Raw genomic sequence first — 21804 nt, 5'->3', positions numbered from 1 at the left:
TACTTACAAATACATAAAAGAAATGGAAGTTCCATTTTGTTTCTCCTGAACGCTTGTTTTCATGGTAGTAGATCATATTCCCTTTGATACTGTCAAGCAATTGAATGACTGAAACAGCGTTACCAAAGGTGGGAGTGATGGTATTTATTTGAGGAAAATATTTCTGGCTTCCAGTGGTTACAACTTGTGAACTAAGCTTTTTAAAAACAGAAATAATTTTGAGGAAGAATTCTATTCTTAGGTTATACCATAGATTAGAAACGCGTTCTTTTGCACAATTTAGGACGAGGAAAAGTATTTGAAATGTGATGTATAAAAAAACTATTTTTAAGAAAAATTCCTTCATGGGCCAATCCACAGCTTACTCATATTATTTGGTTATATAAGTAGGTAAAATAGGAACTATTTAGTGAACAATCATAAGATGATAAGTTTCTTCCCGAATTTCTATCTCCAAAAGAATGCATATATTTGTGTTGTTTTATGACGTTGATTATATTTGTGTCAACTCACTTGTTCTCTTTGCAGAGAGCTGACAATGTGCCAGAAACAAAATACTATTTATTACTCATATATATTTAAAAAAATATTCTATGAAAATGAATATATATTATGCATATATATTATATATACAAACATTATCTCTGTCAACTAGGCGAGATTCTTACAGACACTTCTTTTGTGAGATATCATGTGAAGTACATATTTTGTATATGTAGAAAAATGGTTTTTCTACAAATTTATCCTAATGCATAGACTTTAAAAGCACAAAGAGTTCCATAATTAACTTGCTTGTATTATTTACAGTTCGTATTTAAAAAATGATACACTTTAATTTCATTTGAAAAACATATCTGTGAGAATCTTATTAATGTAAAGAAAAAAGGAATGTTCTTCTATGTGCCGTAATTTTATTGGTTATGTTTTTAATAGTTTTGTTACTATTGGTTTTGATTCTTTTTCTTTTTTCTTCCTTTTTTAATAAAAAGATACTTATCAGAAATATAAATTTACATTTTTCAAACAATTTTATATATTTTTGCTTGCCATTGTTTTTGATAAGTTTGTTTTATTAGATACTAGCAATTCTCTTATCATAAAGTCAGCTGTTAAGTGTTTGATAAAATGAAATCTTTATTGTTATGGTTGTGAATTATTATATTTCATTCATTCTATGTAAAGGAACAAATGTATGTACCTTGTAGGAACTGTTTTCGAACAACAGTTATTAATATGGCATAATAATGCCAAATCATAAGATAAAACACTACTTTTCTATGTTAGTGAAGTTATATTAAAAGAAAAAAGAAAAAAAGAAAGTTATTCATGTAAATGGAGTAGAGCTGTGAGATAAATGTTTAGAAAGGTTGTATGGTGATGTATAGCACAAGTGAACTATTCACGTCAAGTTATGAGTTGTAATATAGTATACTATTTGTATCCCAGAACTTTTATAGCAAGATAACAATATTGCACTTCACTTTACCTCGCATATACAAAACAATTACTATGCACATTCTCTTTATTTATACATTTTTTTACATTTGAATTAGTTTCATTAGTTATAAGGATATTTAGGAGAAATGGTTTATGCATTTCTATAGATATGTTTAAGTAAATATGTATTGTTTGATTTTATTGCTTTCTATATTTTTTTGATGTTTTTCAAAGTCGATACAAAATATTTTTTGATATTCATTTTTGTAGTAATTTTTTAAATAACTCGCTTAAAACGATATTACACTTATATGGTAGCTATACAGTGGAAAACTATACATACATGAGCTTGTGTATGTTCAGCATAACTTCAAATATATATGAATTGTTCTCTTCTATAATTATCAGAGCTTTGAATATCTCAGTACATTATTTGAAACTATAATGAAGCATAGAACTTCCAGAATCAAGAATTATAAAAAAAAATGTTATACTTACAGAAAGATTTGTTTCGCGAAATACCGGTGATACTTATTCACTGAATAAGAAATACACCTTCTATGGGAAATACGTAGAATTTTGATATATTTTAGAAGTAAACTGACAAAAAGAACAGATTATTTTTGATTTAGGTATTTTGTGAAAGTAATTTTAGATGACTATATACCCAATTCTTAGTAAAAATTATATATGTTTTGATTATTTTTTATGAGTACATGTAGTTCTATAATATATAAGGTATACATAAAAGCAGCTTGATATTTAAATTTTTGAACTAACTATATTATCAATAATAATCTGCATACCTAGTCATATTGGAAAGTAAGAAGTATAATCGAAGGTGGATTATATTTTCGCCTGATAATACTTGTATTTTTATTAATATTTTGTGTATTTTTTTAACATCAATTTTATGTATAAGATTTATAATAGAAAAGAATGCTTATTTATTGTATGCTTTATGTTTCAATAAATATTCTATTTGTTTATACATAACAAATGTACAAACTGGATTTTGCATATGTATTAATACTTTTTTAGCAAGATATAACATCTCATTTTAAATATTATTTTATGCTCAAATACTCAATTAATGTCTTCTGCAGCATAAATTGAAATTTTGATTGTCAAAAAAAATTTTGGACCATGAAATGCATATACAATCTTTTCTACTACTCTAACTACTAAACAGACTGACTACTTTTTGAGCAAATATTTAAGTGGCATTTAATGGAATGTATTGATTGTATGGAAAATGTGTGATTAAAAATGCGATAAATGAAACTGTATATATAAAAAATTGAAAATATATAAGTGTACAAGTGGTTGTATTCATTATTTAGATCTTCATTGCAATTAATATTTTATTCGATATTAGTTTTTAATAATTTCTTCATTTTATAAGATTAACCAATGCTTTCAATAATTTGATTGAATAATATTCCAATTAAGTCGAAGAAAAAAGTTACTAAAAAGACAACATTAATTAGTACAACCACTTACTTGACATATTTTTTTGGAATATCTGTTCAAACAATTTGTATTACAATGTATGATAGATTAAATGTACAAGAAATGCTCACAGTGGTTTAACTGGTCATCATATAATGACTACCATACAGTTGTATGAAACTTTGAATTTGTTAGAAAAAGATATTTTACCTTTCTTAAAAAGTCCTAGTTGGTTGTGCAGCAATAAATAAATTAATATTTACGTACAAAATGTTTAAACACTTCACTATACTCTACATATCAATCCTTATCGATAATATTCAAGTATGGTATAAAGTTTTTTAATCATTCGTAACTTATTACGTATAAAAAATTCCCATAAAAAAACATCCTTACTTCAAAATACATTTTCACGCTCCTAACAGTAAAAATACAGGGTTTTCAATGTAATGTTTCCAGAGATTTGAATACTTAGCCATTGTGACGCCATCCACTATTCGATGATCGGCAGCCCAGCTAATGGAAATTATGTTTGCGGCTTCTACGTTTCCTTTATCGTCGAAGCGTGGTAATTTTTGCACTCTTCCAAACGCGCCGATCACAATTTGTGGAGGAAGAATCACCGGTTTTGTATATGTACCGCCCACCTGTCAATGACGATTGAATCTGTTTTAAATTGAATCTATGTCATATGATCAACAAATGGATAATGAATCGTAAATCGTTTGTTTGAAATTTGTTATATAAACTACTCAAAGCCAAATTGATCAACTCCACTTTATAAAAATTTCGAAATTTTAGTACTAAAATACATCATCAATGTTTCATTTTTCGGGAAACAAACGATTAACTTTAATCTAATCGATCAATTTGGCTTTTATGTGATTTATATAACGACTGTCTTCGGATTTAAATTCAATTTGGATATAGTTTAAATCTAGATTGAATTCTTTCGATCTAAAATAGTTTTGTAATTCAGTTTGATCATTTAATAATCGATATGTTTCAATTCATTACTAATTTAACACCATTTGGAAATAATTTCTATACTTACAACACCTATGTTCGACAGTGAAAACGTTGTATTCGATAAATCGTTTGGCGGGATCGAAGATTTTCTTCCAAGTTCTTGAAGACGGTTTAATTGCTTTGCGATCTCTATAATATCTAAATCCTGAACATTTTTAATATTCGGTACAATTAAGCCCTCAGGTGTATCCATAGCAATACCGATGTTATGCCTCTTTTGAATACGTAACGTTTGATTTTCTTCATCAAGCCAGGCGTTTAGCTGTGGCACCTTTTCTAATGCTCTAGATGCGGCTTTTATGAAAAACGGCATCAAGCTTAAAGAAACGCCTTGCTCTTTCACCGAATCCTTCACTTCGTTTCGGTAGTCCATCAGTCTGTTAACGTTACACTCATCGCTGTACACAAAATGTGGTATACTCTGTAAACATGTGTTGGTTTCGTAAATTTTTCGCAGCGGACTCGTTTAATTACATGTTTATTTTTGGACGTTTATTTGGGACATGGAATTAACGACGTTAGCATATAGGAGACCGTGTACACGTCATATTTGAACATGAAAGATAAGAGGTTGGGTGATGAGACGATTAAAATGGCCGTATTTTCCCGTTTGAACGGTGTTTCGTCTGTCAAGGTTGACAGGAAATTCGGGCCGAGTAGATGCTCGTATTCGATCGATCGCTATCAATCATGTGTGTCAACGTCACTTTTAGACGACGCACTTCTGTTGTCGGTATCGTCGTGATTCGCGCATTTCAACTACAAACATAGTACATTGAAATTTTTCTGGGCAACGAGACTCGTGCGCTTGTTACTATTATTAAATAAAAAATTTATCTTCTCTTTTCTTGTTATCTATGAAAAGGTTGTCAGGTTATTTAATCCGCAAACCAATTATCGATTAACTGGCCGTTTATTTAGTTACTGCAACCACGTGGACACGCGATAGACAAAATTTTGCTAATCTTGCAATTTATGACTGGTGTGCGTTTTAACGCAAACTGCGCTTATTAATTTCGCAGTCTTAATGCATTCGTTACGGCATTACTTGAACTTCTTTTCATTTTCGCAGAAAATTCATTTTTAATAATAACATCCGAACAACTTAAGTTAGATAATTTATATCTTTAACTTTGTTTTTTGTGCAGATTTCCCCGAAATAAGATTGAAAATAAACTCGATTAAAATAATAATAAAATATAATATCATTCAATATAAAAGAAAAAAAGCAAAATACATATCTTTGAAATTTCTGTTTGCGTAATATTTTCTCGAAACGATAGAGAAATCCAGCTTACCAGAGACTGCGTCATCGTTTTCCACATATGCTTGGCATAGCCTTTTATCGGTATCACCGTTTCCGCCGTTGATTTTTCTTCGACCCTTTTTTTCTCGGAGCTAGTAGACATTTTTTCCAAATGAGTCAATATATCCTCTTTAAGTATTCGATTACCTTTGCCCGTAGGAATGACGTCCTTTAGCTTAATATGATTCTCCATAGCTATTCTTCTGACCGCAGGAGTTGCTAGCGCCTTGTCTAACCCATATTTTACTGCGCTGTCTTCCTCGTCACCTTTAACGCTCTGCTTGTTATCGGTTTTTATAGTTTGTTGTTGCGGATGCTGTTTGTCAGAGATCATCGTCGTCTTAACTTCCATGTTCCCATTATCACCATCTAGTTCGATGTCCAGCAATGAATCTCCTATCAGAGCTACGTCGTCCACCTTGTAGTGCAAGGCTTTAATTAATCCGTCGTAACGGCTGGTAATCGTCACAGATGCTTTGTCGCTTTGAACCTCACAAATGTTATCGAATTGAGACACCCGGTCGCCTGGTTTCACGAACCTATGCATTCGAATGTACCAAGTCAGAATTTAATTATCTTTACGGTACATTAGATCGAAACGCAGTGTTATCGACTGACATATATTATGTATATGTGTATGTTAGGATTAGTTTATGTATTCTCATGTGAATGCAATTTTTTCATTTTTTTTTCAATAATATACTCCATATATATAATATATTCTGTAATATATTATTAAAAGATAATCTGTGGAGGGGGAAAATGATCGGCAATTGCGAAAGCTTCGTGTGTATGTTGGTTAACGGCAAATTCTTTGTTTTGCTCACCACTCTTTTATCGTGACGTCTCGAATTCCTTCTCCGATATCCGATAGTTTGAAGGGGACGACGGTCCCGCAGCGAAAGCAGCTTACGGAGAAGAATCGACATTTTTGATCGCGTACATTTCTACCCTAAATAAACATAGATTTTTCTTTGTATACTCGTCAGCAATAACTTAGAAATCCTTGCTTCTGTCTGAACGATTTCGTCCATCCTTTATTTTAAATTTTATATTAGAAGTGTCGAGACGAGAAAATTGCATATCAAATATTTAGATTGAAACATCGATTTTTAAAAATATAACGTCATACTTTAAATTTTGAGCGTTAAAATGGAAATTTATCGATTATCGATATGTGATTAATCTAATTACGATTGTACAATCGATTTGTGCGATGTATCGGTAGCCATTTTTAGTTTGTTTTAACTTATGTGAAAGTATCGGATATAATAATATACATACATGCAAATTGTGCAATTAATTGTAAAAGTATAATGTAAAAAAATGTGAAATTCGAACGCCTGGAACGATTACTTGGCCTTCGTCACCCTCGGTTGTAGAAAGAGAAAGCGTCAACGCTTGAGGGTGCCATAAATTAAGCCTTCCCTTTGTGCGGTGCCGTTGGCTAACGGGCCCCAACGTTTTGCGACTGTGATGCCTAGTATACACGGGCGAACGAAACCGACTATTTCGTACGTTTTCTACCATCCTGAATAAACACAGCATCTCGGATAAATCGAGATGCGTTTATATGAATGATAGATTATATTCTCTTGAAATTCGCTTACAATAATATCTTACGAGTCTTTTTTGAAAAATTTAAATCGATGTTCGAATTGAATCGATTAATATCCTGTGATAATATTTTCTCAAGTTCAATCTTAATTGAGTTAAAAGAATAATGTAATCAGAAGAACGATGAGTGTGATTAGTGAATTATACAATTTATCATATTTGTCGACATCATGATATACAGGGTGGTTGGTAACTGGTGGTACAAGCGGAAAGGGGGTGATTCTACGCGAAAAAAGAAGTCGAAAATATAGAATAACAATTTTTCGTTTGAGGCTTTGTTTTCGAGAAAATCGACTTTGAATTATCGCTCGATACGCGTGCACTTTATCACGTCTCGTTATAACGGATCTCACTGTAGATCATTGTCTCGATGGAAAAATTTAAAAAAAGAAAGAAAAATTTAAAAAAATTTTTATTCTATATTTTCGACTTCTTTTTTGAAGTCGAAGTTGAAAAAAACTATATCATGACGTATGTCAAGCCTTTCAATATTATCCAATCCGTATCTATTACAAATATTTGTAACAACCTAGCCCCAATCAACGATTCATCGAGGCAATTGCTTTATTTGGCGGGAAAACATTGCCCAATCGTTATACGCATTCCGTAGAAGCTGCCCAATCAAAACAATTCTTTTTTTAAATTTTTACGATTACGTAATTATAGGATAGCTTCTATTGGATTAATTAGATTAAATACTCAATTCGATATTTGAGACGAAATCAAAATGCATAGAAACCAAACCGGAAGTCTCTTATAATTCTATATCAATTCCGTTCCGTATTCGGGTACAAAACGCTTTCACTAACTTTGATCAGACGGGTAGGTCACGTGTTAATTTCATTTATTGCGTCGCGGCTAAGTGTTTATTGCTTTAGTAGTCCTTTACCGTATAATTTGTCCGAAGACCGCAAAATGGAGTGTATCGTAAGTGGTGACGTTCCCTAGTAGAACATATATATTGGCTCTCTAAAGCTTGAACAATCCCAATATAAACGGCACATAACAAGGTTGCTAACCAATCCTGCGTCATGCCAATTAAACACATCGGCCGATACGGTGTACGAAATATTTGCAGTTTTCTGTGTTCTCTAAATATACCCTCTGATTTGTTTAATGCATTCCATGTCGTACCGATTTACTGCGATGTCACATATTAAAGATACAAGCGATTATCCTTAGAACGGTTGTAAATGACTCATAGTATGATAAAAATGAAGAAATTTTAAAAGACTTAAAAATTCCAACAGTGTAGGAGGAGAACCAGAACTTTGCAAAAAAAAGGTACAACAATAGAATTGTATGCAGTGCATATGAACCAATTAACAACGAAAGTGTACGAAGCTTACACTAGTAGAAGACTAAAGAAGAAACATTCGTGTGACCTAATTCCAATATAGAACTATCAGTATCATTATTGTAATATATATGTATGTGTCTATATATGTATGTCGAAGACGAAAGGATATCGGGGCCTCCCTTTTGGAATGTTGGGGAAAACCTCAATACCCTAGTCCAGACTTTTACTATAGCTACGCTTAAATAATAAAACTAAGAAATAGCCGTAATGTTCTAATCTGATTATGGATGCCCAAGGTTTATGACGATGGGCTTGGGCTCGAAGTGGCATAAAGGGTCACTGAACGTAGCCGCGGTCACGGGAGGGACGTGTACCTAACAGAGGTATGAAATAATTATATAGCTCTCCTTAAAAACAAAGATTGGCCCGAGAGGTGGGGAGAGGACTATATAAGGGCAGTTCCACTTGGACTGCGATTGAGTCTATACTTGCACGTTGAGTGACACCAGGATCGTGTATCACATCGCATTCGTCGTCCTGTTGGCCGTGGATTCGTTATCGAACCTCAATTCATTGTCCTCGACCATCCGATCGCCGCTATTACTCGTGGCCTCTTGTAATAGTCACATTTGTGCCAATAAATATCAGCTATAACCACGATGGCAAATTCGAGTGAAGGTTCGTTAAACGCGTAAAATTCCAACATTAACCCGACATCAGAAGTGGAATCAGTGCCGGTTATAACAGTGCAAGAGCTTACGACCATCGTGCGCGAGTTAATTCAGTCGCTAGTGCACAAATCGAGTGTAGAACCTAACAATTTTTCGCTACCGCGTTTTAACCCTGAAACCGCGGGCCCCGACTCTGCTGCATGGTGCGCAGTTGTCAATCTGTTTATGAAGGAAAATCCTTTACAAAGCAATGCCCTGAATATAATTTCAATAACGAGCGTCGAATCGACTTCTACGTAGTGGAAGCGTCAACTGGTAGATCAAGTCATCCGGGTGAGTCGTTTTCATTTTACTCTGATTTTGGACCTGAGTGTTCACTAATTAAAGAATCCGTAGTCTTGAGATTTTCTGGCAAAAGAACGATTGATATAGTTGTATCTTCGGCCAATCGCGGGGAGACGCAATCGCGAGGAAACATGTCAACGAGAGTCGTAAATTCCTGTTACGATTATAATAATCGACGCCGCGAATAGATCGATCCCCTGATTTCCGTTGAGATAATAGGGGTGGTTGAGGTGGTATAACCTGCGATTCACAGGATTATGAAATTTATATTTCCAACAACTTTGTAAAGAAGATAGTTACACTGAGGCGTATGTATAAGCTAAGTGAGTGATTGATTTAAGGATAGAAACCCGGTAATGACATGTTGACTATTCTAACGACGAAGAATAAGTGAAGTGCGTTCTTACGTGATTACGGAGGAAAGCTCGGAGTGGGTGTGTCTTTTGAACCAAGGACGTGGATTCGTTGTTCACACTTTTCGCTAGCGTTATAGCCAATATTAATAAGTGAAGATTGGAGGAGGAAGCCTCCTACCGACGTGGCTCGGGGGTGACCTTGTGCATGGGAAAAACCGTCTTTTCCGTTAGACACCAACGTGCAATAAACTTAAGGACTGTTTTAAATACCAGTTATAAATCGAAAATATTTGCAGGATTAAAGGTTCCTGCAAGCTAATAAGATTCAGTTTATGGTGGGGCCTTAGGTTTATGGAGGGTCTGCCGAATGGGGCTTGGGCCTCGGCGGTCAGACACTGAAGGACGTCGCACGGACCATTTCACGCGACGTAACAATAGTAGTAATGCGAGAAATAAGAAATATTTGTACTAAACGTACATCTCAAATCTTGTCCATTGCAGGTGTTAGTGGTTTTACATTGGAGATAAATCTTTCATGTCCTTGCTGATAGTTATTTAAAATATGATATCGTGATTGATCACGAAATTTTAAGTCAAGGTTTTGACGTAATATTACACAAAATAGCCCCGCTATGTGTAAAACAAAAATGATTAATGCCTGTAATAAAACCGCTGAAAACGAGATCGATGTTAATGAAGTTGACTAATTTCTCTTTTCGAAAATTCAAAGATTCATTCGTTACGAGTTTCCTACGTACTCGCGTAAATACAGGTCATTTAGAAATACAATTACTTGATCCTAAATCACCGTACAAAGAAGTCCGTATAGACTTAGCGAGGAAGAGTGCAGAATAGTACGTGAGAGAATAAACGAATTAATTAAAGCAAAAATCATAAGGCTTAGTAATTCACCGTTCGCGAGCCCTATGTTATTCGTGAAGAAGAAAGACAGCTCAGATAGATTAGGTGTAGATTTTTGAGAGTTAAATAAAAATATGGTCGCGGATCGATATCCTTTATCTTTTATTGCGGCCAGTGGATTTCTGCAAGGAAGAGGAGGACACGGCGCAACACACGCTGGAGTTCTGTCCGGCGTGGGCGGAACCACGACGCGTCCTACGGCTCGAAATCGGCGAGAGCTTAGCCCCCGAAGCGGTCGTCGCGGCCATGCTCAGAGGGCGCCAGGAATTCGCCGCCATCCGCGCCTACTGCGAGCAGGTCATGCTGGCGAAGGAGCGGGCGGAAAGAAACCGGGAGCGAGCTCGCGATCCGTCCAGGACATCGCAGCGCCCGAGGAACACAACGCGCCGCAGGGGCGCGACGCCGCTACCGGCGCCGCCGCGGCCACCGTAGGAGCGCGAAGAACCAGGAAGAGGCGTCAGGGGACGGGGTCCCCAGGATGACGTAGCAGGAGCGAGGCGCTAGGGGGCGTGGTCCCCCCCAGCGGTCCAAGAAGAGCAGGACGCCTCCCTTCGACAAAAGGAGAGATAGACGCCCGGGGGTAACCGGTAGTAATTCGGGAGAGATCCCGGGTGCATCTCGACTCAGGCGTCAGGACAGGCCACCGTGGAGATTTTAGCCGGTACGAATCCGGCACTACCCAGCGCCCTCTCCCCGGAGGGCGCGGGGCGCCTATGAAGGTTTCCTCCACGAAAAAAAAAAAAAAAAAAGGGCCAGTGGATTTCGCCAAATCCCTATTCATTCTAATCCTACAGAATATACAGCATTTGTTACCCCGATGGACAATACGAGTGTATAATGATACCGTTTGTGTTGAAAAATGCATCATCCGTTTTTCAGAGGGCCATTCTTAAGGCCTTAGGTGACCTCGCTTATTCGTACGTTGTTGTTTATCTGGAATATGTTTTAATTATGGCCAACTCGATAGACCAAGTTTTAGAAAGACTACACATTGTATTAACACTACCGTTGAGCGAGTTTATAACACTAAAATTAGCCGAACCATATTTACAAGGCAGAAATATAACGACAGACAATTTCTTTGCAAGCATCTCGCTAGCTAAAAAATTGCTAACACAAAAAACAACTTTGGTTGGGACCATCCGGTCGAATAAAAGAGAACTGGCAAAACCAGCGAAAGAAAAAGAGGACAAGATGACTTTGTTTTCCTCAGATTTATATAAATCAGAAAATTGCACACTTATACTGTGTGTAAAAGTAAACCTAAAGTAAAAGTCCTCCTTCTAAGCACCAAACATACAGGTGCACGAATAGAAGATAATTATAAACGTGTTCCAGAAGCCATTGCTTTTTACAATAAAACAAAGTTTGGTGTGAACGTCGTTGATCAAATGACACGCAAATATAGTGTGAAAGCAGGGAGTTTCCGATGGCCCCCTCAAGTCTTTTTCAATATTTTGGATTTGGCAGCGATAAACGGGTGAATATTATATAAAGAATGAACCAGATCGAAATTATTCAGAAAGGAATTCATATTTTGTTTAGCCGAGGAATTAGGTGGGGAAAATAAGAACATTTGCCAAAGATCAGACGCTTCGCTTCTGTCACTTTCAAAGTCAGAAGTGCGAAAAAGTTGCCAAGTGGGTTGTTGCAAAAAAAAAAAAATAGATGTAATAATTATTGTATATATTGCAAAAAGATCGTATGCGGAAAATGCACAAACAACATTCAATATATTTGCAAAAAATGTGCTTAATAGATATGATTACCCTGTACCGTTAATGTTATTGTTATTTTTTTAGTGATAATTTAAAAAAAGACTTTATTTATCAATAATTTATTTAAATGTGAAGCCTAATATTGTTCCTTTCAGACTTAATTTGAATAAATCGATTTTTTAGAGAAAAATGTGTATTTTCGTTTACCCGTCAATTTGACGGCTCCCGTAGAGATAGGTATACTACATACAGATTTCAAAGATTAGAAAGCATAGGAAAAAATAATTTTGTGTATAAATTCTTTAGATGAAATGATTAATTTACGATGCAAAATGGTTAAAATTGGTGCTATAGTTTTTGAGATATTTCATTTCGAAGTTCGACCTAGTGTTAAATACCCTCACAAACGTCGGATTTTCTTTCGATTTTTTAAAATATTCTTTCCTAAAAACAAACATCGGTGGCCTTATCTTGGATATGTAATTCACATATGGATGGATATGTAAGATCGAGCATAATGGTTCACATACGCTTACGGATGATCATGTGGTCCAAAGAAATCAGATGCAAGATCAATACAATTATCGAATTTAGTTTGGGTATCATTAGCACTATGGCCATAACATCTAGCATAGTGTATTCACATAAGCTCAAAGTGGTAATGTGATCTAGAAAAGTAAGATTCACTGGGTACGAAATTGAGAATAGTCCATTGTGACATCAATCATATCTCAACCTACATCAGAGATAAGACATCAACTCCTGAGACACATGATGTTTGGACACATCACCACCTTATCATCATGGCCTACACCAAGTCTGTGACGCACCTTAGTGCGACGTCCTTCGGACACTTCTCCACATCATAACCTATACCGAGCCCCCTCAACATCCTCAAACCAAAACGTATACAAACCGAGACTTCTTGTACGTCTGTTCTTGTACAACCCCTTTCTCCGGTTCAGTTCTATTATTGTAAGTGTTAAAATTTATAATAAAGTTCGATAAAAGAAAATTAATAGTTGGGTTACGATTCAGCCTTCTTTTCTCTCACACTCCAAGTATCAATTTTACGTGACACCATCATGTCATTACGATCCGGTTGATAACCCACAGGATGCAACTAGCACCTTGAATACTAATCATAATGTTACTAATTTTGTTTTCTTTTATTCCTTTTGCTATCAAACCTCCGAACAAAGTTTTGTTGCTGAACTGGACCCTTGGCTTATTCGGACATTTAGTTAAATTGTAAATAACGTTAGTTGTATTGAGTCTAATGTTTGGAAAACCCAATATTTCAGTTACACCCGAGGACGTGTGATAGTCAGGATAGCCGTGTCGGAGACGAAAGGACATCGGGACCTCCCTTTTGGAATGTTGGGGAAAACCCCAATACCCTAGTCCAGACTTTTACTATAGCTACACTTAAGTAATGAAACTAAGAAATAGTTGTAATGTTCTAATTCGATTCTGGGTGCTCAAGGTTTATGACGATGGGTTGGGCTCGAAGTGACATAAAGGGTCGCGTGTACCTAACAGAGGTATGGAATAATTATATAGCTCTCCTTAAAAACAAAGATTGACCCGAGAGGTGGGGAGAGGACTATATAAGGACAGTTTCACTTGGACTGCGATTGAGTCTATTCAGAGGAGTGCTACTTGCACGCTGAGTGACACCAGGATCGTGTATCACATCGCATTCGTCGTCCCGTTGGGCGTGGATTCGCTATCGAACCTGAATTCATTGTCATCGACATCTCGACCATCCGATCGCCGCAATTACTTGTGGCCTCTTGTGATAGTCACATTTGTGCCAATAAATATCAGTTATAACCACGATGGCAAATTCGAGTGAAGGTTCGTCAAACGCCCAAAATTCCAATATTAATCCGACATGTATGTAGACGATATATGTGTGTATATACGACGTACATATATTGACAATTTGTAATGGCATCTCGATGGAGATGACCATTCAAGTGCCAGCAATCCCAACGACTACCGTAATCTGTCAAATGTTTTCTCGGACAGATTGCATTAAAAAATATGGAAAATATAAGAAAAGTGTTGTCACCGGTGACTCATATAGAATACGTTCATTATATTTATAAAATAAATCGTGTTCCATAATAGTTAGAAAATTACGAAAACTATTATTATACAGAAAAATGTATAAAAAAACGGAATATATAGTAGTTCGAAAGTATTTAAACACTTCTAGAAATATTTTGTAAATGTAAATGTAACATTGTAATGAGACTCAACCATCGTGATAATATTGGTAAAGTTAGGAACACATTTGGAAACATGAATGAAAGCTAAAAGATATTTAGCGTAAGTATATATTTCACAGAAATCGCAAAAGTATTTAAGCAATCAATTATCGATTATATTAATGAGTGTTAAAATTTAGTAGGAGAATCTTTAATATCAATTATATATATTTATATATAATTAGGATATTTAGGAAATTATATGAGAAGTTTCCGTGTTCAGATCACGTCGGGGTCACCAATGTAGAGGACTTGTAGAGGATTGGTAGTTAGGATAATGAGAACTTGTTGTTGCAACCCGTCAAATATATTTAAATTAAATAAATAAATAAATATAAATAATGTCGTTGAGACGCTCGTACAGTGTATAGGTTGCAAAATAAGATCGCTGATAAATACTCGATAAATGCTCGATAGATACTCGTAAATGCTGCTCGATAACTCTAGATAATTCGCCGATAACTCGATAGATAACTCACTCGCTTGCGATCGTGTCGGTTTATTTATACTGGTCGGGGGAGAGTCGGAAAATTCAAATTCGCGTTTGTTCGACGGTTGTACGTAGCGGCGACATTGTTTTGCCCGGAGTTTATTTATTTTTACATTACGTGTATCCTAACGATCTTGATACTCTGAGGTAAAACAACATGATTTGAATTGTCCTCTAACTCATGTGCCGCTACATTTAATATGACTATTCACTATTCACACAGTATACTAATTTTTAATGAAATATACAGTGCCAAACAAAAATATTGACATAGCCTGAAGTTTTGTATAAAATTTTTTGTAAATCTGTAAAGTAAATCTGTAAAATATAACTGTCATCCATAAAGTTTAAGTATACCTAGAATCATAAATTTAAAAAATAATTTTAATATTAGATTAAAAGAAACAAAATAAAATACGCATAAAGGTAAAATACACAAAAAGATTTTACCGGGACAAAAGTATTGGTACACTTGAAAAATTTGTTACTATCTGTATTCTACCTAACCATTTTTAACGTTTGGACACTTGTTATGTCGTGGGAAATTTCCCCATTCAAATTGATCGTTATTTTTTAAACCTACTAAGAATGTTTCGCAGAACAAGAAAAAGCGTAAATAATGGGAAGTAAAACAAAAGAAACAATAATTGCTGAAGCAGAGATTGTATAAAATTTATATAAGCAAGAAAAATCTTATTTCGAAATAGGAAAAATTACTAACAGAAGATGTTTTACCGTAAGAAGTGTAATTTAAACAATATCTTGGCAAAAGAGGCCTAACAAATGCCACACCAAGCGATCGTCCTTGGGAGCTTACAAATTAAGAAAACAGAAGCATAGGCAATATAACAAAAAAGGAATTTAAAACTACATAAATAGCTTGGAAATAGCTGAAATAGTAAAAAACGAATCTAACACAGAAATACACCCCATAACAATTCGAAGAGCACTCAAAATTGGTGGATATGAATAAAAAATTGCAAGACGAAAACCGAAATACGAAAATACAGTATTCTGGGACAAAATTTTCAGACGAAAGCAAATTTAATACTTTTCAATGTGATCGACGGGTTTTCAGTTTAGCCAGAACCGAATACTGAAGTAAATGAAAAAAAATTGTTCAAGTCGTTAATCCTGGGGTGATGGGGTAATTGTATGGAGGTGTGTGAGCTCTTCTGGTGTATGAGAGCTTGTTTCTATTGAAAATGTCATGGATAAATATGATTATTTAAATATTTTAAAGTAAAAGTGAGGAAAAATGAAATTTAGAACAAGATTATTATTTTCAACAGGATAATGATCCCACACACAAACTTTACATTGCTAAGCAATGGATGATTTTTAATACACTGTATATATTAACGACTCCCTCACTCAAAAGCATTAAAACGCATCATATTATCTCTAAGCAAGATCTGGAGAAAGTACTCAAAAGTTCAACAGTCACAAAAAAGTTGGTACATTCAATGCCAAGAAATTTTATATCAAGATCTTATAGAACAATACTTTTGTGTCGTACTGTATGTTTGTAGTAAATATCTTGTATCCTCTATACCTATAAATTTCTAGATTGATTCCTATATAATACGTACAATATACACATAAAAGTTTTCTATGATAAATGTTCAAATACTTTTGTGAGCAACTGTACGTATATTATATGTATGTATAGTGTAATGATTATGCATGTAGTGGCCAGTGATGTAGGCATTTTATGCGCGATAACCTCTTATCCTTTTCGTCGAGTAAACGCGAGTGTCAGATTATATTGTGTGAACACGCAGACGAAAATTTCCGAGAATAACCGAGATTGTACGATGGTATCCGCCACGATCTCCACGCAATATAATTAGCTATTTATTATGTTTACCATCTATTGCTTTAAATGAATAATGTCCCCTTACCAGAAGTGCCGTGACTGTCAGTCTCCGGGTGAAGGCCATTGTAAACAATCTTCACCGTTTCGAGAGCAATCGAAATTTCCTTTCGAAAGATGTTTCAGCTGCCGAAAAAGCGTGGAGTCGTTGATAATGACACAACTGTACTGGCATGTAGATCTTTCACGATGTTATCGTTTGTCTTCGGTAGTAGTCTTCGAAATATGTTTTCGTTCGCGTGTCCGGAAGAAGTTACGCAACGTATGAGTAATACCGACGAAGAACAATTGTTTCGTTAAAGATTGTGTTTTATTGCGTTTCTCCACTGTACAATTGTTGAAAGTTTCAACTTGTTTCAGCACTTTTCGTGTTTCTGTTCTTCGTCTCTTCGTCGATTTGAAACCACCGAAACTCATCGAAGAAGATGTATTCGTTATTTTACACAAATTTAATGGTATTTAAATATAATGCACATCGAATTTGCATCCTGAAATGAGGAGATAATCAACGATTATATTTTGAAATATAATTATTACTTGAATTGCACCACGAACAAAGACACGTTCGTACGAAATCGAATATCGGAACATTGTGTCGTAGATATTCTGTTTCGGTGATCTCGGTGGATATTTCTGGCGTCTTCTCGTTGTCTAAAAAAATTTGGCTTTACATGGAATATGGGTCATGAATATTCACGGGTCACCCGATAATAAGATGCGTTTGAATATAAAACAATTTTTGTATAATAATTTATATACAGCATGAACTTATATTCGTGTTATAAGTGAAGTCGAGGTGACTGTATTAACAGGTAATTTGGTATTATAATCCGGTGATTCCGGTTGATAAAAATGTAGTGAGCGCTGTTTGTAGTTGCTAATCTATACACTTTAGTAATATTCATATACTGTTACTACAAATAGACTAAAGTTTCCGTAAAAATCTACGAAGAGACAATTTTTCGACGAATTCGCCGATTTGAATTTTTACAATATAACAAATTTTTAATCTCTTCGGAATTGAGATTAGAAGTTCATCGCTACCACGAATGTTATTAAGATACCAAATGTTATAGATACTCGATTAATCAAAGGCAAAACGAGGCGACAATTTGATTATCGTTGCATTGCTAATTTATCAGTTATCAAAATTAGCTTATATTTCTATAAGTCACGAAATGAACGCAACACTTTTTTCATGGGATCCGTGCGTAGGGATTTTTTTAATTATATTAAAACTGTATCGAAATTATTATACATAATATATATTTTGTTGCTGATTATGAGTTTAATACACGAGTTTGTCAATTTTAACGCAGGGATTGGAATTGAGATTGATGATACGTTTAATTGGGCTTCTATCAAGTGATGAATATTTTCTTACATTAACACGGACTCGCAATTAAATTTTAATTAATTTTTGTTTTATTAGTAATTGGGGAGAGGGAGGAGATATGTTCAAGTAGAGCGAATAATAAAATGCCAGAATTCCTTTTGACGGGGAAAATCTATTTCAATGATCGGTGTTATAATAAAAGATACAAAGTTATCTTTTTTGTATGATGCATCGTATTCATTCGAACTATAATTCCCCATCGTGTCAATCTTTCCTTACATTCTCCTTCTTAATAACGACAAAATTTTGTTCGTTCGTAACAATCGTGCTTTCATTCGTGCGTATAATCGTCGAAGATTATAATTACAAGTGCAACAATCTAACTTTCTCTATATCTCGATTTTTCTTATCAATAGTTCGATCTTTGCAGATCGTTAAATGAATTTTGGAATTATAGTCTTCGAGATTTCTCATACGATTCAATAGTCGTCTTTTCTGTTTCCTGCGTTACATGCCTCCAGCAAAAAACTAAATGCCACTAGTCGCCTCAGAGAACGAAATCGTGGTGTTGTTAATCGAACAGGTCGAGTGTAAATCCTGATATTGATCGAACCAGGTTGAAGTTCGCCTTATAGCGATTTATTTATTGTCTACTATTCATGGAGGAAATATATATTGAATCCACGCATCGCGTAGTCGGCCTAGTTTCAAAATTTTCCGCCATTCATCTTTCCCTGTCATCGTCATTTTCCTGTCCCTTTCTTCTTCTCTTTCATATCCTCTTTCCCTTTGTCACCCTTGTTCTCTCTGTACTCCAGTTATTGTTCTAAAGTGTCGTACGGCAGACTATGGAATTGCACTTCTTTTACGCTCCTTTTTATTGACTGCTGGTAATTCCATATTTGCGATCCGAACGCTTTACGATTATAATAAACAACAGAAATAAACATTTGAAACGTTCAACTCGTTAAAGATATCAATTACTCGCTAATAATAAAAAAATAATAACAATCTTAAGGGAACGATCTAGCTCGTAATCGAAACAATTTCATGTCCTTTAGGAACTCAAATCCATACAAAAAATGCGGGAAGTAATTCGAAAACGAAAGATATTCTTTTAATGGAAATTTGGTTTCGTTTCCAACTATAACGAACGATCTTCCCGAATTAATTGCAGCTAGTTGCGAGGAAAATGAACAACTTACGTAATCGTGTGCCGAAAAGAAACACATAATATCTCGTGCAACGATAGAACTGTATTTGTGTGTTTATTTGTATATGTATGTGACTGTATGTACGCGAGTACTTTATGTAATAGTATATATATAATATATATATACATATATACATACATATATATATATACATCTCACGGAATGTAAATATTTTCTCCTTTACTTCGTCAACGATCTATGTGGGAAGAACGTGGACAATGAACGTCGATTACTCGAACAAGCTAATTACATATGCGTGAGCAAACCCTTTCCGACAGAGTAATTCCTGGCACGAGTTACCCATACGCACGAGTGTGCGCATGCAGATACTCCAACGATTTAGCATTTAGCGTAGTCTCGGTTAAATACTCGGCTAAATACCAGAGAGAAAACTCTATTCGATCGCATCATTATTAATCGTAATCGAATTTAATCGTCGATACGCGGCCGAACGCGCCGCTTTAATTGTACCAATTAGTCAGCTCGTTAAACCAATAACAGATACAAACATTGTAAAATTCATTCGTCTGTGGATGATAATTGTTGGGATATTCTCCGCTATTCGAATTCTTTCCGCGAATTCTCCTCTAGCTGTCGTCAACGATGCTGACTTCCGATTCGTTCGATCTCGTTGCCGAGACTAATCATATTTAGACTTTCAAACTCATGCCAGTCAGATCGCGTGTGTACTATACCTATATTGGCATATAATATAAATATCCGTATACGTGCCTGTGTACGTATATCGTTCATATATATTATTCACAAAGATAACCGTTTTAACAGTAACAATAACGACAACAGCGATCGCGATACGAATGATCTCGATATAACGAACGAATGAAGACGACAGCGACAGTACCGATATTTGTGTCGAATAATATGCAACGCAGGTTTTCGTAATAACGCTTATAAACAGTTCTCCATATATATCGCGATGTTAGCATATCTTGTAATATCGTACACTTCGTGCACGAGTAATAAACAGAGTAATCTAAGCGTATGTACATACGACGTAGTCACGGCGTTTTTCTTTCATGTCTTTCTTTCTTCTCTTCGCGTTATCTCCACTCTTGGGATCCAAGATCCCTGATTTTTAATCGTACGATGAATCTACGTGCAAGGAAGTCGAGCTTGCTCATGGCCGTGGAGGATCGAAGGCGTATCGTAGGAACCAGCAGTGCGCACAGAAGGAAGAATCGGAAGTGCCTTCGTTAAGCCGGCTCTAGTGACTTTTCCCGTCACTCCCTTATCTCACACACACCCACACACACACACATACGCACACGCACGCACATTATTTTCGTCCGCTTTGCACGACTGCTTTTTTGCCGTGCAACTTTTTCACCGTATTCGAAATACATACTTTTCTTATTAGCACGAATTCGCACTATTCACACGTGTCGTGGTCCTCCTTCAGCGGACTCGGAGGTCTTAACGGTTGGCCGGCCGCCAGAATGCCGGGTTTCCTCAAATCTGAATTACAGCCCGCTTCTCTACAGCTGCGCTACTTGCTCGTTATTAGTTTTGCTCGATGTGTTCGACGCTAGGGAGATCTCCGTCACGCCTACAGACGTCTGTACCGCGGCCGTCAGTGCACTCTGGAGAGGCATGCTCTCGCTGGTTAGTTCACATCCCGTGTCTGAAATGTATAGATCATACTACGATTATAATTCATAATATATCAGAAGCTCTTTGTATAATTAAGAAGTTTTCTGAAAAAACTCTATACATATTTCTTTAAATATAAATATAGCTCTATATTTGCCTTGTGTATGTATTTTTTTTTTTATACAAAATGGACGAAATTTAATATTAAAAATATTACAAATAATGTTAGTAATACCAAAAAGCTAAAGCTTTTAACGCAATTTATTCAATTTGGCATCTCGACGTATGAAGCTTTTTCCAGATTATATTGTATAGTTTTATAAAACTATGTAAAACAACATATATGAAACGATTGTACCACCAATGTCAAATGTTGTATAGATCGCATGAAATTTTGTAAAATTAGGTGTCGTATAACTTTAGGTGTCACTATATCAATTAGTTTCGCTTCTCGAAAATTTAATTTGCTACAATATGTACCAATGTACGTCACTTCGAGTGATTGTACACGAGGTACTTGGCAATTTGGTTGATGGGGCTTCTGAAAGGGGACAAGGAAGGTTTTAATGGGAGGATGGAATGCCATTTACGATCGGTCAGAGTTATTAAGTTGAATATCGTTTTCACAGGAGGATGTTACGACAGCTGGTGTAAAATTTATTGACCGTTAAAGCCCCATTAACGTCTCGCTCCTCTACCATTCGTTTTAAAGATGGAAAACGCTATTTAAGTAGTTAATTCATTTTAAACGAACTTCCCATTTTTCATAAATCCTGCGTTTGATTCGTCGAGTACTACTCGCAATTGCACGCGATTAACACGAATAAAGCGTTCACGTCGTTGCATGAA

At 35.4% G+C, this 21804-nt stretch overlaps 2 protein-coding genes across 7 annotated transcripts in view; both read right to left on the bottom strand.

Moving 5' to 3' along the window:
- Positions 1 to 46: 46 nt before the first annotated feature.
- On the bottom strand, positions 47 to 17153 carry LOC117242247 (lipoamide acyltransferase component of branched-chain alpha-keto acid dehydrogenase complex, mitochondrial). Its single transcript, XM_033508767.1, has 5 exons — positions 16823 to 17153; positions 6052 to 6176; positions 5217 to 5763; positions 3944 to 4339; positions 47 to 3536 (listed from the first exon to the last, which is right to left on the bottom strand). Exons 1-5 carry the CDS (start codon positions 16859 to 16861, stop codon positions 3300 to 3302), a joined length of 1344 nt encoding a protein of 447 aa, XP_033364658.1. The 5' UTR covers positions 16862 to 17153; the 3' UTR covers positions 47 to 3299.
- A 1129-nt stretch (positions 17154 to 18282) lies between these two features.
- LOC117242252 (metabotropic glutamate receptor) overlaps positions 18283 to 21804 on the bottom strand; it is a 33289-nt gene continuing 29767 nt past the window's right edge. For all 6 annotated transcript variants that reach the window (XM_033508771.1, XM_033508776.1, XM_033508774.1 and 3 more), the window contains one exon: positions 18283 to 20986. In XM_033508771.1, the coding sequence (XP_033364662.1) occupies positions 20841 to 20986 (146 nt within the window). In that variant the 3' untranslated portion in view covers positions 18283 to 20840. The remainder of the gene's footprint in view (positions 20987 to 21804) is intronic.

The sequence above is a fragment of the Bombus vosnesenskii genome, unplaced genomic scaffold, assembly GCF_011952255.1.
Source record: "Bombus vosnesenskii isolate JDL3184/JDL3185 unplaced genomic scaffold, Bvos_JDL3184-5_v1.1 scf7180000016272, whole genome shotgun sequence".
NCBI classification, from domain to species: domain Eukaryota; kingdom Metazoa; phylum Arthropoda; class Insecta; order Hymenoptera; family Apidae; genus Bombus; species Bombus vosnesenskii.
Note: the sequence above shows the minus strand (reverse complement) of the source record. Positions and strands in the feature narration are given on the sequence as shown.

What these genes read in the sequence shown, in the direction of transcription:
- LOC117242247 (XM_033508767.1), bottom strand. Translation starts at nt 16,861, where the DNA reads ATGGCCTTCACCCGGAGACTGACAGTCACGGCACTTCTG. An exon ending in TGACAGTCACGGCACTTCTG is followed by an intron (nt 6,177 to 16,822) that starts GTAAGGGGACAT and finishes ATGTTTATTTAG; the next exon opens with GGTAGAAATGTACGCGATCA. An exon ending in AAACGATGACGCAGTCTCTG is followed by an intron (nt 4,340 to 5,216) that starts GTAAGCTGGATT and finishes ACATGTTTACAG; the next exon opens with AGTATACCACATTTTGTGTA.